Below are 21,501 nucleotides of genomic sequence, written 5' to 3' on the forward strand. Positions count from 1 at the left end.
TATATATATATATATATATATATATATATATATATACAATTTATATGTATATATAACCTGTTAAATAAATCTCTTGTTAAACTGGGTAAAGTTTTATGAAATCTGGATGCTTTGCAGGGCCCTAAAGGGAAAGCAGGAATACCAGGAGCACCAGGAAAACCCGGTCTACCAGGACTTCCAGGAGCTGATGTAATGTTCAAATCCACAGATCTCACGCTATTTGATCTTTTTAGAATGTGTTTTAAAACATTTGAATCTTGATTAGAAAAGTTATAAAAGATTTGTTATTCAGATCATTCAAAGAAACAGTAGATGAAGAAGTAATGCTGCTGCTATGCATCCCCAGGGTTTGACTGGCCCGGATGGTCCTGCCGGCAAAGACGGACCCCCAGGGGAAACAGTAAGTTGTTTTTGTTTTGTTTTTTTGTTCTTCTGAACCTGTCTTAATGTGACAGATGCATGTCCAAGATTTTAAAGATTTTAAAATCCCAAACCTCCCATCAGGATCCATCAACATCCCGCAGCTTGTTCTGGTTCTTTTAAACCTAGAGGCTCTCATAGGCACACAGTTCATATTCTCTGTCACCATGAATTTGTCTAATTGGCTCAACTTTTTGGTTAGGAATATTTTAATGAGGGATCAGGATGAGGGTATATTTTCTCCTTCTCCCTAATCTGGCCTGGAATGTGCCCCATTTCCCATCGGTAGGGAAATAACTGTTCGAAATATGGACTCTTTACACAATAAAATAGCACATAAAATCTAAATCGTTTAGACCACACCCTGAGATTAAACAAGACATATAGTTTTCATAATACATCACATTTATGAAATGACAGAGAATCATATGAAATGACTAACCAGTTAATTAGCCACCTTAATGAGGAAGCCAGCTTTAAAGCCCCTTCCTAATTACATAGATAAGTAACCTGTGGCAGCTCTGCTGAGTTATTAAGGGTGAAACAACATTTAGATGTGACACAGATTTAAGCCGGTTAATAATGGTGGATGTTAGTTTTAAGATTTTGTTTTAAATGAAGCACAAAAAGACCTTCAGCACTTAAACCTAATTATAGAAGGAAAGCGAAAGTGATCAAAAACCAGTAAATTAAGCATAGAAAGAACTGAAGTTTGCATCATTTTATGAGTCATTCTGAGGAAGTAAAACTCTTCTATTTGCACCTTCATCATTCCTTAGTTTTACTGTGTTAAAGTGGCTATAATCAGTTTTGTGATATTTATTCCCATTAACATGGGTTGTGTTGTTATAGCAGTAGGTAATACAACCATGTGCTAATCTAGGATACTTTATCTATTTTCTTACACCAGCCAGCTGAATGGTTTTAACTCAAACCTTTAAGACACTTCTTACACACTTTATAGACTGTATTTCTGTGCATACACTGCTACTAATAGCTATTTACTTTCTAACATATTTCTGTTTTTTCGTTTGTTTGTTTTTATAGCACTCTTTGAGACATTTTAATTAGACAAAGAGAAAATACAAAAAACACGATTTAAGTTAGGATTTAATTTATTACCTGGAAATAACAATCCTTGCTAAGTTATCTAAACCAATCCTAAATGATCAGTCAGCTGTCATTTAACACATTTTCTAGAAAGCTTTGTTCATTATTTATCTAGAATAATGAAATCACTTAAAAAGAACCTGCCTGTCAACATGAAACATTAAATACATTTAAGAACAGATAAGAAACAACATCATTAACATCCATTGGTTTAAAAAGGTCATTAGAAAAAAAAGCCATCCATCAAAAGCTCCTCCAGATGGTAACAAAAGACCCAAGAACAACATGTAAAGCACTGCATGCCTGCCTTGCCTCAGTTAACATCAATGTTCAGGATTGAATGATGAGAAAAAGATAAAGACGTCGATGGGATTGTTTTAAGATCAAACCACTGCCGACAAAAAGAAAAACAAAGAGCCGTTTCACATTTAGATGATCCACAAGACCTTCAGGGAAATATTCTGTGGACCAGTTGGTCAGATATGGAACCCTTGGAAGTTGTGCATCCTATTATGTGTAAAATGAACACAGCAAAAAAAAACAGCATGACTACAGTCAAACATGAGGTTAAAGTTGCTGCTTTGCTGCTTCTAAACCTGGAAAACCTTTAAGTAAAACAATGAAATCAGTTTTTGACTTTAGGTGTAAATTCATGCGGGATAAGCAGCCGGACTGTTTTCAATGTCCACCTCTGATTGGCTCAAACACTAAATGTTTGGAGAAGCCTCTTCAGATGCTGCAAGATGCTGCAAGACTGCGACGAACAACCAACTAAACCTTCAATGGTGATGGAACTATTGTTAGAGTAAAACCAACAATTATTAGGTTTATGGAACAATTACAGGTTAGCTTTCTTTTCCTTCATAAAAGAAAACATCTTTCTGTATTCACTTAGGTTCTCTTAGTCTGGATTCAAATTAGGTATGATGATCTGAAAGATGCAAGTATGAGAAGAAATAGAAGATATTGTAATGGGTCAAATACACATGAGAAGCAATCCAGACTTTAAAGCGATTCAACAAAACAGAGCTCTGGATGAAGTTATTGTTCATCATCCTTCAGGCCACAACCTGAAATCCTTGATTCTTCCCATTAATAGTCTAGTACTGTACAGGCAATGACTCCATTTTCTAAGGGGAGCACTTACTGTTTTTAATAATCATCTGCAACTCTCTCAGTTCACTGATTTTGATTCTCTGTTGCTGCCAACAGGGTGACGCGGGCCCTCCCGGTCCACCTGGACCTCCTGTAAGCAATCACACACTATACACATACACCAAACCTGGCAAATAGTTATAGCCATATGTGTGCCTGCTCTACTGAACTACAGGGTGTTCTCACGCTGTAAAATCAGCTTCAAACAAACAGGCCACTAGATGATGGGGAAACAAATGATACGTTTTCCCCTTCAGACTCTGAAATTGACATGTAATTTATAGCAAACAGAACTGCTGACATTCGCAGGGTGAAACCATTTGCTGGATGTTGTTTTTATTAGTAAAATCTTGGTTCTTGGTGGGACCTAATTTGCCTTCCTGTGTCTTCCGTAGGGCAGGGGGAGACCCGGCGCCCCAGTGAGTAAACTTCTTTCATTTAAAACTTTTTTCTAATTTGCACCCTGGGAGCTTGTGTCTGTCTCACTTTGTTGCACTCTGATGCCTTCAGTAAATTCATACATCACGGCTTTTGTTTGTAGGGATTACCTGGAACCAATGGGTTGCCGGGCGGAATAGGACCCCAGGGACCACCAGTGAGTCTGTCTCATATAAATAATTAAGGATATACAAGCATATGTCAGGAGTTCATGACTGATAATTAGGGATTCTTAAAGCCTATAAATGGATTTTCTATAATAAAAAAAAAAAAAAAACAGGGACTAGATTCAGTGTATAATTGTGGAAAATGTGAGTGTTATAGTCCCTTAAAATTGCATTCACAGTTTTCAGTATATTTTAATCAGATTTTTCTGTAGACCAACACCAGGTAATGCCTGATTTTGAAGAGAATAGAAATGGCAATATGGTTTACTTATTTTTTTATAAACAGAGACCAGGAGGAAAGAAAGCCTAACATATATTAATATGAAGGCCCTAAATGACAAAAAAAATAAATAAAAAAATAACATTAGAATTTACCAAATACCTAAAGAGAATCCACTTATGCTTAATAGAGTCTTCATTTGAATCCATCTGTTCCATGAAGGCATCATTAGAGAACATTTAGTCAATATGTAGCTTAAAGCTTAATGAAGACCAAGAAACACACCAGACAAGTCACTGGTAGAAGTTTTGGAGACGTTTGAGCCACAATGAGGTCTTAACACATCATTCCAAGCTCTGAATGCATCATGCATGTTCAGTCCATCATGGTGAAATAAAAATACTCTGGCAAAACTCCAACGCAACCAAGAGATGGACAACAAGAGCATTAATCAGAGAAGATGAAAAGCATTGACACCATTGACAAGTATTGATCATTAGATTCATACAGTGAATAATTTCTGATTGTAAAAACATAAAATAATCAAATCAATTCATAAAAACATGACTGATGCAGCAAACAGGTGGAAGGAAGTGATCTGGCCAGAGGAGACCAAAATCAGATCCTTGGGTTTATGATGCTGGACAAACCATCCCCTGCGTGACACGGTGTTGGCAACGTCATGCTTTGGAGATTCTGTTCTCTAACAGAGACAGAGAAGCTGTCTAAGTTGATGAATGGATGTAGCTAAAAACAAAGTAACCTTAGCAGAAAACCTGCAAAAGACTGGTGACTTGGTTAGAGATTTACCTTCTAGAAGGAGAAAAAACCTAAACATGCATCTAGAATAGCAAAACATTTTGCATTATTTTTCATAGACTGTAAATCTAACTTTTCGGATCAAACTACTAACTTTACAACTATATAAAAGACTTCAAGTAGACGTGGGCCTTAAGCATTGAACTAAAGTGAAGGATTACATCTGGTTGACTGAAAGAAATAGATCCAGCAAATGTATTTATTTATTTAATTAAAACTGCTAAAAAATGTTCCTAATACCAGTTCCTTTATAATATGTTAGGGTCCAGAGGGTCTTCCAGGACTTCAAGGACCAACTGGACCTGATGGACCCCCGGTAGGGCGAAATGTCAATGACATTATATCTACTGCTGCTTTTAATTAGCAGCATACTGGGAACCAAATAATACAACACTTTGAGAAATGAACTAGATGTGATTTATGCATTTCTTTTTTCTTCCATCAGGGGCTTCCTGGTACCCTGCAAGATCTTACTGGTGACCTTCTGGTAAGATGTCTGTACTGCACACCAGAGAAGCTGTAAATGAACATTTGTTTTGAAAGCTCAGTGAAAGTGGAGTCCTCAGCATCATGCCTCTGTCCTCTGCAGTGTCCTGCTATCTGCCCTCCTGGTCCCCCTGGTCCACCCGGGATGCCAGGATTTAAGGTAAACAGGATTCTATTTTTTTAGCTATTTTTTAAGCGCTGCTCTGCATGTTCTCATGTAACTATTCATGTTTGACCTCACAGGGACACACTGGACACAAAGGAGACAAAGGAGAGCCTGGAAAAAATGGGGAGAAGGTGAACTGAGCTTGCAAGACTTATACATCAGCTGTTATAAATGAGACACATCTGATGGTTGCTTTAAGGGTCCTATGTTTTCTCTAGGGGGACCCTGGTCCACCAGGACAACCGGGTATTCCAGGAACTGTTGGTCTGCAGGTGAAATCCAGGAGGAGGACATGTCTTTTTTTTTTTGAAAGAACAGCAAATTTGATCAGCTACCTAATCTACAAAGCATGTTTTCTGTGTTTACACGGCGATCTCATGATGTCTTTCAGGGCCCGCGTGGTCTGAGAGGTCTACAAGGCCCAATGGGACCTGCAGGGGACAGAGTAAGCAGAATCCTGTCTTTCATTGTCAGCCCCTGTAGAAAACCAATCAGGTCTGGAAGCTCTATCTGACTTAAGTATCATCTGTTTGTCTGCAGGGCTTCCCAGGTTTCAGAGGCAAGCCTGGCCAACCTGGAATCATTGGAAAGCCAGTGAGTCACTCCTTGTTTGTTTCCTGTTTTTAACTGTTATCGTGTTTTTTGTTAGTCCACAGTGAAAATGGACGGCTGGTCCCATCAATGAATAGCTGGGTGTGTTTCATCTGATGTCTGCAGGGTGATGTCGGAGAAAAAGGACCGCAGGGATTTAAAGGACCTAAAGGAGAGATTGTGAGTCAAAAATTTGTTTTTATTTTCATAAATATGAGACATTGCTTTAAAACATTGAACATATTGAGATAATTTATTTTATCTGTGCTGCTTAAACCGTCCACACATCAAAACTTCAGGTCTTTATTTTGGTTGTTTATAACTTTCACACTTTTAAAGTATTCTTGGGTATAATTCACTATCAAGTTCAGCTAAAAACTAATTTAATATTTCAAACATGTTACAGGACACTAGAATATCCCAAAATACTTCAACCTTTTAATGTCTTTACATTGTTTCAGTTTTTTCAAGGTTTTCTTGCCTAATGACACTGAATTTATTCTCTTCTTAGCCATCCTCTTGCTTTCCAGGATTTTTGCAAGCATATTCTACATGCAACACCTTTATCCCATTTAACACAACTATAGCTATGATTGAATCCATAAAAATATAGGAAATTGTGTCCTCCTTCACAAATTGCGATTATAAAACCACTGACTTAGGGAATAGGAGCCTCAAGGCACAGAGGTAGGGGAATCTCTTCCACTTGTCCATAGACTTATTTAAAGATTTCATATACAGATACATTTTCTTAATTACATTTCTAAAATAAATTTTTCTTATCTCATGAGAGCTAGTTCACGTTGGCATTATGCACTTCTATCACTGGGTAATTTCTACTACCGGTAATAATAATTCTGCTGAAATGTTTCTAATGACATTTTGCCGTTCCTGTTATCCAATATTACCAAGCTTGAAAGGCTTTTATTGGACACATTATTTCAGTTTTAGACTAAAGTAATACATTTATTCTGAAGTCTTGTGATAAAGTATCCAAAGCTCTTCTCCTCAGATTTAAATCTGTCCAATACTTCAGATTTTCCTATCAATATGCATGTTCTGCTCATTTTCAACCAAATTGTTCTCCACAAATATTTAGAATTCATTTTAAGCTCTTCAACAACAGCTTCTGCTTTACTTCAGCTTTTACAACAGATCAACATTTATCCAGAAAAGTTGTGTAGAAGATGCAGTTCTCCTTGTTAATAATTTTATCTTTGACCAGGGTAAAATTGGTCCCAAAGGAGCCACAGGCGGGGCAGGACCCAAAGGGGAGCCTGTAAGTTGATATTCAAAGAACATGAATGTGTAATGTACATTCAGGACAATGAGAGTTATATCTGATAACTCTGACAGGGTATGCCTGGAAGAGATGGGAAAGATGGAACACCAGGGTTGGATGGTGAGAAGGTGAGCTCGACTTCTTCCTTCTGGGATAAACCGTTGCTGAGACTTCAGGGGGATTTTCTTTCTGCCCACAGGGTGATCCTGGACGCCATGGAGTAGCTGGAGAGAAAGGACCAAATGGACTCCCTGTAAGTACCTAACAAATCTTTTAGTCTAATTCTGTGATGTCTTCAGAATCCCCCGGAGAGCGTGTTTTTCTAAACCTTACTACCTCTGGATACACTCCAAATATGTTGCATTACGTCTTTTTGTGTATTTCTGTGGACCAGTGTGCTTATCAATGCTTGTGAGTAAAAAATGAAAAAGTTCAAGACATTGTCTCCTTTTTTTTAGGGTTTACCTGGAAAAGCTGGAGAAAAGGGATCAAAAGGACAAGTTGTGAGTATTTTGACATGAAAACAGTCCATAAATAAAGAGGCACCAATATCAGCTGTTTATCCGCACTTCTTTCTATACCAGGGTGATGCAGGGAAGGCTGGGGAGCAAGGACCTTCTGGAGAGCCAGGTATTCCTGTATGTATCTGATGGGATTGTTTTGGAGGGACATCAACCACTCTGCATAGTCACATAACATCTAGTTGCACAATCTAAGATCTTCTGGCTTGTCTACAACCTGTTCTCTTCAGGGTGAAATTGGCGTGCCAGGAAACAGGGGGAGAGCAGGTCCCAGAGGAGTGGCAGTAAGTTAATACTCTCGATGTTAACTGAGAAAACTGCTTACTAGTCATAATTACTGAACCTTGAAGCACATTTACAAAAGGGTGAATTAAGCCATCCCTGTGTCAAGTCACAGGACAATTGTGAGATTGGTTTGCATGTCTGATTGCTTGGTAACTAAAAATAATGGAAGTAATAAAGAGCCTCAATACCAGAAGACAATAATAAACAGCAGTGCACTGCTAAATTAATCTGAGATAGCATAGTAATAAACAGTCGGCTTCTCTAGCTATTTAAATGACGCAAAAGCAATACAAGTAACCCTTCAGAGGCTTACATGAGTTAATTAATAATAGAGAAATAAATGTAGTCCCAGCGCAGAAGGCTTAGTTTGTCTCAAATCAGATTCTAGAGGAACCCAAATAAAACAGAAAAGAATTATTATTATTATAACATGCTGTGCTGCATAACAAATATTGAAGAATGATGTCATTAGTTCATTTATTTCCTGTTCTCTGAATCAAAATAGCCTCATTAATAGTCTAGTAGAGTCACTGCTTATGTCTCATTCTAACAGGGAGGTATTGGACCAGCAGGCGGTTCGGGGCCTCAGGGAGTAAAAGGCTTCCAGGTCAGTGGGATGAAATCTAATTGTAAAGTGTTTTTTTTTTAGCATCCATATTTTTAGATTTAGGTTTCTTAACTTGTATGTTTGAAATCTGCTGCAGGGAGTCAAAGGAGCCTTGGGCGACCCAGGACTTCCAGGGCCAACAGGACTCCGTGGAGAGTTTGGAGACAGAGTGAGTTCCTACAAGAAAAGTGTCAACCTGAGCCTTAGATTTCTACACTTCAGAAGGAGAAAAAAAGAAGTTTAAACAAGCTCAGCGCAACATCCCTAGAGGTTCTGTTTGGTTAACAATCAAACGGTTTGCTGTTCCTTTGAGGAAATGTTAAAAAGATGGAAACAATGCCGATACTGACCCTGCATAGATGTTTGAGATCATAACCAGGACATCCATCCTCAGTTCAAATTCAGGCTTCAGTCAGAAGAAAACACACACAGAGAGACAAGGTGGCCTCCTGTTCAGAACCTGAGGACAGAACAAAGCCGTCCTTTATGTCACTCCAGGTTCCCCTAAACCAGCCCCCCCCTCCCACTCTCAGAGCAACAAGTCCTCTGCATGTCTCTTTATATTGACTCCCTCCGTTTCACTACATCTTTAGGGTCCAGTTGGAGCTTCTGGAGAAAAGGGAGACATGGTAAGACATTTACCTTTCAGAGGTTATCTCCAGCTATTCAGCATTAATTAAGATGTTCTTTTAGAGCAAACAATTTTAGACATTTATCCAACAAATTCTAATTTTGTCACGTTCTCTAGGGCGTGGCAGGAAGTGATGGTTTACCAGGAGAGAACGGAGAACCTGTAAGTATTTTGTCCTAATCCTTCAATTGACTCCAGTTCAGGATGAATCTGTTGCATATTACAGCAAAACTCTGCAGGAGCAATACTACTCAACTCTTTCAGTAACGCATCCGATCACTTTGGTTTTCAAAAATTAAACAAGTCTCTTTACATTTTATTAAAATGTATTTGAGGAATTGCGCACTGGTCTGATGAACTAAATAGGCATTTTGTAAACTAAATGTAACTTCAAAGAAAGGAAAGATGGAAGATGGGACATTAATAGGTAAAGCTCAAAGAACTCAAGGGAGCTGCTCCAAGACAAAAGGAACAAAACGAGAAAGTTCTGGTATCTTCAGACCTCTGTGCTGTGGTAATGCTCACAGGATTAGCTGCACACTGACAAATATGCCGCCTATATAAATCCTTGGCCATCATTTAGACTGGACAGATTGGGTTGGCTGACCCTCAAAATGGATGGGGGATTGACTCTTTAGAGGTAGTTTATTTTTTATTTTTTATCCTCATTAAGAAAATACAAAAATGGTATCTTGCTGAATTTTCTAGAAAATAAATAACTCTTTATTATTTCTGTGGCATGAGTCAGTGCTTCAATAGGAAACATAGCATCATAGACATGCACTGCACTGCTGTATGCATCTCCTGGACCAGAAATATCAGATATTTCTTAGGTGGAAAAAGGTACTAATATGAGTCAGGTTGTAACATTGTCCTATTCAGTGATCATTTTTGGAGCCATGTCATCTACTGATGCTGGTCCACCATGTTTCATGAAGTCCAAAGTCCCTTTTCCACCCAGAGTACCTTCTGCTTCCCTCATCTGACTTTAATAGAGCCACAGATTTCCTTTATAGAGCAGGACTTACTACATGCTCACACAATCAGAGGAACCAATACCTGTTCAGTGATAGTTTTGTGGTTGATGCTCAGAAACTCCCCTGACCTTAACCCTTTGGAGGAATCTGTAGAAGATTGACAGACACAACTATGCAGATGAGCAAAGACTCTTATAACATTAAATCATCAGCAGTGAAGCAGGCTAACTAGCCACTATTCAGTGCAGTAATCAATACAAAAGGAGGCAAAACCAAGTATTTGTACATTTTCTAATTATTTTAACTGGAATTATAGTTCTGATTTTATAGCTAATTTATTGTTGCTGAAGTAATATTCTAGTGAGAAACCTAATATTTGGTTCTAATTATCTTTTAGCAGTTATCCAACAGCAGTATGTGTAATGATGTATATCTATATTGATTCTTTCTCTGAATTGCATTAATGAAATACTATGTGATGACTACCTAATATACTGTTAGCCTGACCCTGAGGCCAAACGCTTGGATGGCTAAAGAATGTCTTTATTTCCAGGGTCCGTTTGGGCCAGTTGGACAAAAAGGAGAGGTAAGCTACTTGATCTATTTTCTCTGTCCTACATGTACAAAATCTCACCCTTCAAAGCATCAGTCCAAATACAGCCTGTGTCTGCCAAACAAGCCTCAGATGCTGTGTGGGTGTAATTAGCAGTCCGAGTTTGCTCCAAACTCCCTATGCGTCTGTTCCTTCTCCAAACATTCAAAATGGCGTCTCACCCTGAGCAGTTTTTGTGCACATGTGAAAGTGCACATTCCAGGATTAATAGGATTATTTAGAGATAGGCACTACAGCTTTAGCTTTATTGGCCTGTTTGCTGCTATCGCCATGAGGGAAAGACAAGTCACACTAAGCTGCAGCACAATTTGTGTAATTAGTAACACAGCGCTGATGAGCCTCACTCTCTTAGTCTCACTTACTGTTTGCTGTGCTCTTTGGAGTAATTATCAGGCAAAAGGAGTCCATATGAACCCACCCCCGCATTGTCTCAACAGGCCCGGTTTGTTTTTTTCGGCGGTGTTTAGAAAGCGATTAAATATCAGTGAGGTTTTTCGGGGATTGCATAAAAGATTATTTGTTTCTGCAAAGCATACTGAGCAATTAAACTGGTAATTATTGCTAATTGTAGCCAGGAAAGAGAGGGGAACTTGGGCCAAAAGGTGTGACAGGTCCACAAGGAGAGATTGGGGCAAGGGGACCACCAGGAAAGCCAGGACCGATGGGTTTCCAAGGGGAGCAGGGCGCGCCAGGAATTGCAGGAAAGACAGGTGTACCTGTGAGTGAGATTTTTTATTTTATTTTTATCATAGATGTCTACTTTTATCTGACAGCGGTTATGTTTCATACATGGCTTCCTGTGTTTTAGGGGAAATTTGCAAGTGAGCAGCACATCAGAGAGCTGTGTGGTTCCATGATTGATGGTGAGAGATCTGGGTTTCCATTCGCAATCCACACATTGACATTAGACATAGAAAATCTCACTTTGTGGCGTTCACTATCATGTAGGTCAGATTGCACAGCTTGCTGCCAACCTGCGGAGACCCCTGGCACCTGGAATGGTGGGCCGCCCTGGCCCTGCGGGTCTTCCAGGAAAGCCAGGGGTTGCTGGTTCTGTCGGACATCCAGGAACCCGTGGACCACCAGGATACAGAGGCCTGCCAGGAGAACTGGGAGATCCAGGTCCCAGAGGTAAACACCCGCAAAATGATTTCAGTTTCATCCAAGTATTACCATTATTAGAGATACATTTAAAGACAACCCAATGATGGGAAAGATATAAACCAGGCATCCCCAAAGTCGGTCCTCGACGGCTGTTGTCCTGCAGGTTTTAGAGGTTTCCCTGCTCCAGAACATCTGATTTATAATAGTTGATTAACAGGCTTTTGCTGAACTGCAATCATCAGCATCAGCTGTGCTAAAGCAAAGAAACCTCTAAACCCTGCAGGACTGCGGCCCTCGAGGACCGACTTTGGGGATGCCTGATGTTAACGAACTGATCAACAAAGTGCTGCCACACCTTAAGGGGACACCTGTGGGGTCAGGATGGCCGTAGTGATGTCACTATTCAGTTATTGGCAACTTGTGTCAAAGTAGTTGAGGTGACGCTGAAAAAAAACATAACAGACCTTTAAAATGATGCAGCCTCCACCATGTTTAACAGTCAGCAGTTTTAAGGTTTGAAATTGTCACCAGCAAAATAACCTTTGCTTTCTATGCATGGAAGGATTTTAAGTATGTTTTGCTTTATCCTCTCAGAAACAGAAAGCTTTATTGAGAACAAAAGTGTTGATTTTCAAGCAGAGAGTGACAGTTTGGTGGTTGTATCAGACTGAGTGTTTTTTTTTTTTTTTGCCACTGGCGCTGTAGTATGGCACTGAATTGGCTGAAGAGAGAGGTCTACTTCCAAATAATTCAATTGCACCTCATGTCTACAGAACATTAACATAGTGCTTCAACAGGACAATGCAGGGAGTTTTTATATATTAGAAATAAGTGATATAAGTTTGTGTACAGAAAACATGGCTTGCTGTTTGGAGTTCTTGACAGCAAACTCACAAAAAGACTAATACTGTACATGTTTTTGTTTTTTTTTAATGACAGGTGATGTTGGTGAGGCAGGTGATAAAGGACCAGTTGGTAAAGCTATTGATGGACCTCCAGGAGATCAAGGATACCAAGGTAAGGCAGCCATTTTCAATCCTCTCATGGATAACTGCTTCTCAAATTCATCTAATCTTGAAAATCCTTTCTCAACATCAACAGGTCTTCCTGGAGTACCTGGATTTGCCAAAGATGGCCGTGATGGATCTCCAGGAGATCCAGGTGAGCCCGGCGAACCTGGCAGGACGGGTCGGACAGGGCATCAGGGTCCTCCTGGGATCTGTGATACATCAGCCTGCCAGGGAGCGTCACCGGCGGAGAAATCCACAAACCCCAAAAACAATTAAGGATGACTTCCTGCAGCCTGACTACGCCGCTTTTAGGAGGGGATGTGTTAACATGAGAGGAATGACACCACAGAACGTTTACAAGTCCTCTTTATTTTAACACGTGTATCTCAAAGGAGGAATAACATCTACAAGTGTGAATGGAGAAACTTCCCAAGAGCGACAGGAACACCAAAACCCCCCAAAGGATAAAAAAAAGTAACAGGTAACATCTTGAAGTAAAGCGGATCAGGCATTGAAAAGTACAAGAGAACAACTGTATTGTTCCAATGTTTCCCAAACACAACAGGCATGCTCCATTTGTTTCTGTTATCATCAATGTGTCACACAGCAGCTGTGACCGTCTCTGCTGTGTTTCCTCAATATACAAACTGGCCGTGTAAAATATGGACAAAGGTGCAGGGGCTGAAAATGCTCTGTCCCAGCTGCCCCGAAATTTTGTAGAATAATGAAAAACGACTTATGTGCATTTCTTTTTCTTTTTTTTTTTTTACTGCTTTAATTTTTTTAAATATTACTTGTAAAGAGAAGTTAATTGACTAAAGCTAAAATAATCTTAAACAGTTTAAAACATTTGAATGCATAAATAATATGTGTAATTCATAAAAAAATTAGGAACCTTTAAATTTCTTTGGTTTTCTTTCTCAGTCTGCAATGACCACATCCACTGTGTAACACCGGTGCTGTAACTATTAAATACACATTACTTTAAATACTATTTATTATTGTGGGTGACTGTTGTATGTACAGTAAGATGCTACAGCGACATGTTGTAAGAACAAATAAAGCCACTTTTCAGTAAAACATTACTCTTTTCTACATATCAAGAAACATACAATCTAAAAAACCAAAATATATCTAAAAATTTTATATTTCAAGTTATCACAGCTCATTAAATATATTAACAGACTAGAATAAATAGAGGCTAGAAAGCCTAAACACATTCAGCTTGAACATCTGCTAAAACAAATATGTGATGGAACATTTGAAATATGTATTAAAATGACAATTACATTAAATGAGAGGGAAAACAGCCTTTTTCTCAGCAGATATTTTTCATTTTCCAAAGAAAAACAGCGCCGCCTTGTGTGAAATGTGGTTACCATTTAGGGAAACAAATGGTTTTAGTAATTCTGAAACTACAGTGACATCTAGTGGATTTATAGTGCAACTGCAGGAAACCTGTCCTCTGTTAACAAAAAGTAGACCTTGCATCTATTTAGAGTTAAATACGAAAATAATCTTTTCCGTCACATTAAACATCAACCTTTCAGTTTACTAATTCAATTTAAGATGCACTAAGTGTGGAACAGAGATGGATGAATTAGATCACTGCTCATCTGCTAGAGAAATCCTCCATGTCTCGCTGGCCTTTGGGCTGGATGGCTGTTGACCTGAAGAGTTGCTGAACTTTAAAAGCATTTCTTTCTCATTAATGATGACATTCTGAAACTCCTGCAAAAGAGAAAAAGTTCATTTAAGATAGAATATTTTACAGAAAAAGTTTAGCAGTTAAGCATAAAGGTTTTATGGTGTACGTTTTCCAGTATTTTTTTTTTATTTATTTCTGAAGGAGGCTTTTTTTTTTTTTTTGAAATGCGTATAATTAATAGGGAAATATAAATACGGTGTAGGTTTTCTTCTTTAATTTATAAGTTCTGTTTTACATCCAACCTTTTGATTCAGAATGACTTTGCAATTTAAATATATTTCATTGTAACTTGGGTCTTGTCACATGGTGCTCTTTGAAACTCCAATATATACCAACTATCTTTTAATTGAACTTTATTGATCTCACATTGGAGAAATCTGCCTCTGCATTTAGCCCATCCCCTTGGGGAGCAGTGGGCTGCCATCGTGGGGCGCCCAAGGAGCAGTGTGGGATTAAGGGTCTTGCTCAGAGACCCAGAGTGGCAGTCTTTCACTAGATAAGTGGCAGCATCACACCAGGAGTGTATCAGGATGCTTCACTGTTGGATGCACACAGAACACATGACAGCATCACATCTATGATTCTTTGGACAAAATGATCCTGCAAGCAACACAAACTACTGGAAGGATTCATCTAAAATAAATAAAGTTTTCTGGTGCCAATTCTTGTAAATCTGGACGCCGTTTTAGCAGTGGTTTCTTCTTGCCCTGTGTGTTTAAAGGGAATATTGTAACAGCTGCTGTCACCTGCTGCCAATAAAGAGTGGGCTCTGCACTGGTGGCACATCTTGCCAAGATAAGCACATCCCAAATTGTGTTGCTATTCCTGAAGTTTCCCTCAAACCTTGCTAAAGAAAAAAATTCTTTTGCATGTTCTAACATGTGAACCAATTTTTAGGAAAAAGAACGATGGCTCTATATGTTTGTGTTAAGATCGTCTTTTCAAGTGATTGATTGTTCATAAGGACAGGTGTGAAACATTAAGACTGGGCCAAGATATACATCATTTTTTTTAAGTTTTATGGATGTAACAGAAGAGAGACCCATGATGAACCAGATGGAAGGGACCACAACTGGATCGACGACAGGTAACAGACGCCAGCAAGGTGGAGGTGGAGTACTGGTTTGGGCTAGTATCAGAGAACAACTAGTTAGAGCTCTTTTAATTAAAGACTGGCTCTAAATCAACTCCCAAACTTACACCCAGTTATTAGAAGAGGTTTTACTCAAGCAGTGGAGCAGGAAAAAGTTTGCAACTTCAAATAGAAAAATGTTATATCCAACAAAGTTCAATAGCAGCCAATAAAAGCCTCAAAGACAAAAGATTTATAGCATGAACCTCTTACTCAGCTGAACTAAACCCTGCTGAGAACCTTCTTTATTGGAAGAAAAACAGCAGACCCCTCCATACAGTGTCCATTAGGCCGTAGCAGCTGCTACTCAAATGGTTGATCTTCAATTATCAAGAAGCTGATAGACTCCATTACTGGAAAGCCTCATTACTTTTATTAAAAGTAGAAGAAAATGTCAATAATATATTTAGATGTCCATCCATCTTCTACCACTTCTCTATGGAGGGGCTGGTGCCTATCTCTAGTAGTCTGTGGGTAAAATGCAGAGTACACACTGGACAGGTGGTCAGTACAGCACAGGGAAGGTTTTTGGACTGTGAGAGGAAGCCGGAGTACCAGGAGAGAACCCACACATGAACGAGGACAACATGCAAACTCCATGTCAAAGGGACCCTAGGTCAAGGTTCAAACCCAGGATCTTCTTTCTGCAAGGCAACAGTGGTACAACCTGGACCTCCATGCAGCCCCTATTTGTAAAATGTTGTGTTGTTATCATGAGATGAAAGGTAACAAATGAGATGGGAATATCTTCATTTTCATTTAGTTGCTGAATAAATCTGAGGATCAATTGTTGTGTACCCGCTATGTACCTTACTATTGTGGTTTGATATTATTAGACAGAGTTTGAACACCGTAGCTGTAAAATAATAAAATAATACCTCAAGAAAAAACTTCATTGTGCACACATCATATTTAACTCCAAGAAGATGGCTGTTATTTACAATAAAAGCGATCACCTGAAAACATAAATAATGACATACTGTAAAAAAAAAAAAAAAAGGCCCAATAAATTACTTTAGAAGTCTATATTATACATAGACTTACCTTCTTGAAGGTGTCTCCATATGTTTTATTGATGTATCTCAGGAAAGCAGCGGTCCACTGAAGAGTGGTGACTTTATCAGTTCCAGGCAAACAGAACGGCACCATTGTGTTCAGCTCATCACAGCACAATCGGATCCGTTTCCTACATAGAAGCAGACATTTTACAGTATCCCCAGTAAATCCAACTATGTTCTGTCTCACACACTAATCAATCATGTCCCATATCTCACAAGATACTAAACTTCATCTTTTAATTATTCATCAAATCTGGAAAAAAAAAAGTGCTTATTTCTTTGCTATTTAGCAAAACTGTTTTACTCTAGAAAAACAAATAAGACAATTGGATCATTTAAAACGACATTTCTATAAGCCTTTTATCACTATGGTTAAATATTGTTTATTGTTAGTTTTAACTTATGCAGTAATACAATTTAAATCTCCATAAAGCATTTCTCTTAAACTGGAAACATCACTGCAGTGAAAGGAAAAATGGACAGGAACATGTGGCAGTTTAGCCTGGTTTGCTCACAGCCATATATTTATGTAATTAAAGATAAGTCCAATAAATTTAGTTCATCTATTCATTGCAATCAATGATCAACCGATACAGTTTTTTTTTTTTTTTTTTTAAGGCCGATGGCAACAATCTGACACCAGTCAAGATGATCCCCGATATGGGCTGCCAAGATTTTGGGGCTCAATTCTTTTAGCCAATGTTGCTTTTTTTTCTTCTGTTTATATGATAAGAAAAATAAAAAACAACACGAAATTTGAACCAAGTCTCAGTGTATGCTGGTGAAGATTTTCAGTCATCCAGGTCATAGTCATTCCAATTGTTGGCCTTGGTGATCAGGCTACATGTTTTGGTCGCAACTCCCACCCCCATAGAGAGACCAGAACATCTCGCCTCAACAATTCCCCCTTTCAGAGAAATAGACCAGTATCGGATATTGCAGACCATCAAAGAAACCAAGCACCTGCCCATTCCTAAGGGACCCGTTCGTCCGGTTCAATTTGAATGTTTTCTTAGCCAAAACAAGGCTTAGCTTTTGGTCCGCTCTATAAAGCCTCAAAGTCAACACTATTTCTGATATTTTGAATTGAAAAAGCTTCCTGGATGGGAAGCGAAACGTCTCTAAACTTGGAAACAAAGTCCTGTGGATTGTTTTTTTTTTTTACTTTTTGGAAACTCTCCAGTGTGAAGAAGAAATGAACAGTTTTCAATCACAAATTTATGCTTTTCTTGCTGATAATATATCCAGCATATCAGGTGGAGTCTGAGTAATAAGGTGCCCACCTGACAGGGAGGTTAATGATCGTCATGGTAAAGGTTGCAGCCGTGGACTAAGAGGAAAATGTGGATTTATTGAAACCAATATGGTTGGGAATGGATGGGAAAGTAAGCCTGTTTTAATTACTAAAAAGATATCTTAGAACTAGCAGAATTAAATAAAATAAAAAAAATGTTCTTGTCTGCAAGGAATATTTTAATATTTAAAGGATAGGGATTAAGTTCTGGCATAATAGAGAAGGTATGTCTATTAGATCTAACATAAAGTAACAGATGTTTTATGTAGAAAGGGTGGAGGGCTACAGGGTGGCGATGCCTCCATTTACCTTTGTTTTCAGATGCAGTGATGTCCAGAATTTAACAATTTAAATAAAGGAATTTTCATTATCAAAAATACTTGAGAATAAGTAATGGTTTGGTAAAAAGCTGCTAAAAACTGGCCTTTTACATGTGGATTAAATGTTTAAGCAGGCTTAAAAGGAAATACACGGGTAGACAAACACAAGATTACATGCAATTGTGGAATTTTAAAAGCTAAATTAGGAAAAGCTTAAAAAAATACGCCGATTATACGAAGAATAAACACCCCCAGTAAAAAAAAAAAAAAAACATAGTTTATATCAAAACAATAAATATATTTGTTATTGGACATCCGATAAAGTAGTATACCCTTCAACCGGAGGGTTGCTGTCATAAAGACAGGCTAAAATGTCTCACCTGCGCTCCCTCTCACTGCGGTTGTGTCTCTCCCTGCGTTGGGTCTCTGATATACTAGACTGAGCTCTTCTGCGGCCGTCCCTCCTGGACACTCTGCCTGGGGCTGAAGCAGTTTTAGTAGCTTTGTAGGGCTCTGCGTAAACACTGTTGCAATGCCATCTGCTGACCTCAAGCGGCGCAACATCCTCTGTGTAAACCAGCGATCAAACAAACTTAGAAAAATCCTGTGTAGCATAACAGACAAATGGGTTGACTTAATAATTAAGTTAGTGATTTTTACTTTCAGCGATGACCCATTCTTTCTCTTCTTTAGGGCTGCAGCTATCAGTATATAATGGTTTTGTTACAGAGGTCACTGGATGATGGTTAAATGACAAACTTGGGGACATCATCAAACCCTGAGGGTTGCTGGGTTCAGCCATTTCTACAACAACCTCCAGGAAAAAGAGAAAATTGAAATATCAGGTTAAACAAGATGCCAAAATGGATGAAAATAAATGATGAGATTATCTTCCATACCACCTGACTGAAGACATTGGTTATCGGGTCAAAAACCCCTCCGATGTGAGAGCTGGATACCTTGAAAGGATTTGCTCGCTCAGCTTGTACCCACTTTTGTGTTTGCGGATGTGCGAAGGCCTCTTGAGTTTCTGATGTCTGCTGAAATACAGTCAAAAGACTGAAGAGAGCATAAGAATAAATGTTTTTACACAGTGTGCAAAAGAAAATATTAGAACAATGTTATGCATAATAAAAATAATACATTATATTAGTGCAACTAACTTGCTGAGAACTGCAGGGTGACTCTCCTGCTGCACTGTGGTGTCAGCACACATACTGTTGAATCTCTTCTCCAGACACACCCTCGCTGAAATGGATCGGTTTTTGGAAAACACTTCTTCCTTAACAGTCGACTTCAATGGGCTTTCTTCACTTCTGATTCTGGCCAGCACAAAGCTTGGAACCTCACCGTAGTGCAAGGGAGTCTTCTCCCCTGATATCATTAGACTGTGGTCATTGTTTAAGGTTGAAGTTGACAAGTCAATAGCTTCACTAAACGTGTTAGGGGAAAGCCCTGTAGAGCATTCTGCATTTTGAACTGGCACTGCAGCTGGGAGAGGACTAGCATTAGGGCTGACTGAGAGCCCGGGCTCCAATTGTGCTTGGATGAAGTTCTGAGGGTTTGAGAATTCAACATCTGACATCCTTGTCAGATCAAACTCTAAGCCCGTCGTCTGACTCCGACCGCATGCACCCGGGCTCCAAATCAAACCAAGGAAGTCAGGGGTGTGATCGCTTGATGTGGACGAGGCATTGGGAGTTTCGTAAACTGGGTGCATGGATGACATACCTCCCCCTGGAGATGGAAATTACATTAAGAGAAATACAATTTATTTAACAACACATATGGTGCCATATCTTTGCATAGAATACTGAAACAAACATGTAGAGCAAATTCCATAAAACATATCACTCTTGAGGTTTTTCATTGATGTTTCACACAACACATAAACAAAATAGTACTTGGATGTAAAGTAGAAGTGAAATGATGCAGTTTTTTTAAGTTAATTTGGAATAAACGTCCCTTACTCTGGTTTTCCAAATTAAAACTTGCCTTCAGAAGTCCCAAAATTAGTCAGAGGAGAGAACCTGTATATAGTCTAATCTTAGCTGCTCTGTAAATAGCATCATACAGAACAAAGAACACATCAGTGTACTATATCGCATCCATCACTTAAAAAGGTAGCATGGTCTGACCGCTAAAGCCTAAACAGAGGTCAGGCGAGGAGAGTCCAAGTTAGAAGCACATAGAAGGCTCATAGTAACTCTGGAGGAACCGCAGGGGCCCACAGCTCAGGTGGGATAATCTATCGCAGGGCAACTCTTACAGGCAGTTGTAGACTATCTCCAAGGTGACACAGATTAATGTCAATCGCATACAGATGTTCTCAAACATGTGGCTTTTGGCCAACATGTGGCAAAACCCCTGAAACCTCATCTCTCTAACCTAAGTTATCTTGCAAAGAACAGGCAAAACAAAGTCAACTTAAACTAGAATAATATTCATCATAAAGAAAAAAGGGTCTAAATGGGGCTCTACAAAGAATTGAAGAGAGGTGCGTACAAATACACACTAATCCTTTTGAATTTCTGTGTAGAAAACCTTTTTAAACCACCCTTTTCCTTCCAACTTGTTGATATTTTGTGTTTGTCTTACAAAAACCTGCAAGAACACATTAGAGTTTGGGATAACATTAAATAAAGTGGGCAAACATAAAAGTTAGGCTATAAAATATTTTTAACATGTAGTTCATTGTTATTAACAATAAATTAAGCATATAGATAATCAATTCAGTAAAAGTTTCACTGTTTTAGTGATTTATACAAATGTAGGGATAAACAGCATTAACAAAGCACTAATATATTGTTTTACAATAGCATATACAGAAGGCCTAAAGAGTAGAAAACTTCTATCTTTAACTTATTGCTTGAATAAATATATTAATCAGATCTTTTTTTCACTCGCTGATTTCATATCAAAATAAGTATTTTGATTTCTTTAGCATTTAAATGAGTTATAATAGCAGCTAGCTGGTAAACTCTATATTAGCATATTTAAACAAAGCAGCGAACCAAATATGCGACATAAAAGATGTTATAATCATTTATATATTTACTGGGGAATATATAAAAAAGGTACAACTAAAATGTTATTTTAATGGCTCGTTCAGCTATGTCTTTTTACCTGAAAGTTAACTTCTGAACGGATGGTTGTTCGACGTTTTTCAACGGTGTAACCCGGAGGTCTTCAACAGGAGGTTCGCGACCCCTAGGGGGCCACGGAGGTACTGCAGGGGGTCGTGAAAGTCTCGGTTGATTAGATTATATATATATATGTAACTGGGAACTGGCATTGAGAATTAGCCTTAGCTAAAATGTTGTAGTGTGTGACATGATTCATGAAACATACTTGTCCCTATCAAATCAACATATTTGATAGTGACAA

General features: G+C 38.6%; 2 protein-coding genes across 2 annotated transcripts in view; one reads left to right on the forward strand and one right to left on the reverse strand.

The window, feature by feature from the left end:
* The window catches only part of col9a3 (collagen, type IX, alpha 3), a 17,572-nt gene extending 3,890 nt beyond the window's left edge, over positions 1 to 13,682 (forward strand). Inside the window, exons 4-32 of the mRNA XM_015383569.1 lie at positions 118 to 189; positions 347 to 400; positions 2,743 to 2,778; positions 3,081 to 3,104; positions 3,227 to 3,280; positions 4,592 to 4,645; positions 4,775 to 4,816; positions 4,919 to 4,975; positions 5,059 to 5,112; positions 5,200 to 5,253; positions 5,373 to 5,426; positions 5,522 to 5,575; positions 5,699 to 5,752; positions 6,798 to 6,851; positions 6,929 to 6,982; positions 7,054 to 7,107; positions 7,313 to 7,357; positions 7,439 to 7,492; positions 7,606 to 7,659; positions 8,214 to 8,267; positions 8,365 to 8,436; positions 8,861 to 8,896; positions 9,016 to 9,060; positions 10,429 to 10,461; positions 11,060 to 11,206; positions 11,297 to 11,351; positions 11,437 to 11,619; positions 12,532 to 12,609; positions 12,694 to 13,682. Coding sequence (XP_015239055.1) covers positions 118 to 189; positions 347 to 400; positions 2,743 to 2,778; positions 3,081 to 3,104; positions 3,227 to 3,280; positions 4,592 to 4,645; positions 4,775 to 4,816; positions 4,919 to 4,975; positions 5,059 to 5,112; positions 5,200 to 5,253; positions 5,373 to 5,426; positions 5,522 to 5,575; positions 5,699 to 5,752; positions 6,798 to 6,851; positions 6,929 to 6,982; positions 7,054 to 7,107; positions 7,313 to 7,357; positions 7,439 to 7,492; positions 7,606 to 7,659; positions 8,214 to 8,267; positions 8,365 to 8,436; positions 8,861 to 8,896; positions 9,016 to 9,060; positions 10,429 to 10,461; positions 11,060 to 11,206; positions 11,297 to 11,351; positions 11,437 to 11,619; positions 12,532 to 12,609; positions 12,694 to 12,878 — 1,866 coding nt within the window. The 3' untranslated portion in view covers positions 12,879 to 13,682. The remainder of the gene's footprint in view (positions 1 to 117; positions 190 to 346; positions 401 to 2,742; positions 2,779 to 3,080; positions 3,105 to 3,226; positions 3,281 to 4,591; positions 4,646 to 4,774; positions 4,817 to 4,918; positions 4,976 to 5,058; positions 5,113 to 5,199; positions 5,254 to 5,372; positions 5,427 to 5,521; positions 5,576 to 5,698; positions 5,753 to 6,797; positions 6,852 to 6,928; positions 6,983 to 7,053; positions 7,108 to 7,312; positions 7,358 to 7,438; positions 7,493 to 7,605; positions 7,660 to 8,213; positions 8,268 to 8,364; positions 8,437 to 8,860; positions 8,897 to 9,015; positions 9,061 to 10,428; positions 10,462 to 11,059; positions 11,207 to 11,296; positions 11,352 to 11,436; positions 11,620 to 12,531; positions 12,610 to 12,693) is intronic.
* Positions 13,683 to 14,169: 487 nt separating this feature from the next.
* Positions 14,170 to 20,499, reverse strand: tcfl5 (transcription factor-like 5 (basic helix-loop-helix)). The gene is made up of 6 exons (XM_015383570.1): positions 19,278 to 20,499; positions 19,014 to 19,173; positions 18,775 to 18,928; positions 18,495 to 18,681; positions 16,487 to 16,628; positions 14,170 to 14,333 (listed from the first exon to the last, which is right to left on the reverse strand). Exons 1-6 carry the CDS (start codon positions 19,841 to 19,843, stop codon positions 14,208 to 14,210), a joined length of 1,335 nt encoding a protein of 444 aa, XP_015239056.1. The 5' UTR covers positions 19,844 to 20,499; the 3' UTR covers positions 14,170 to 14,207.
* Positions 20,500 to 21,501: the final 1,002 nt, after the last annotated feature.

This window comes from Cyprinodon variegatus, unplaced genomic scaffold (assembly GCF_000732505.1).
Source record: "Cyprinodon variegatus isolate N-32 unplaced genomic scaffold, C_variegatus-1.0 Scaffold287, whole genome shotgun sequence".
Classification (NCBI taxonomy): Eukaryota; Metazoa; Chordata; class Actinopteri; order Cyprinodontiformes; family Cyprinodontidae; genus Cyprinodon; species Cyprinodon variegatus.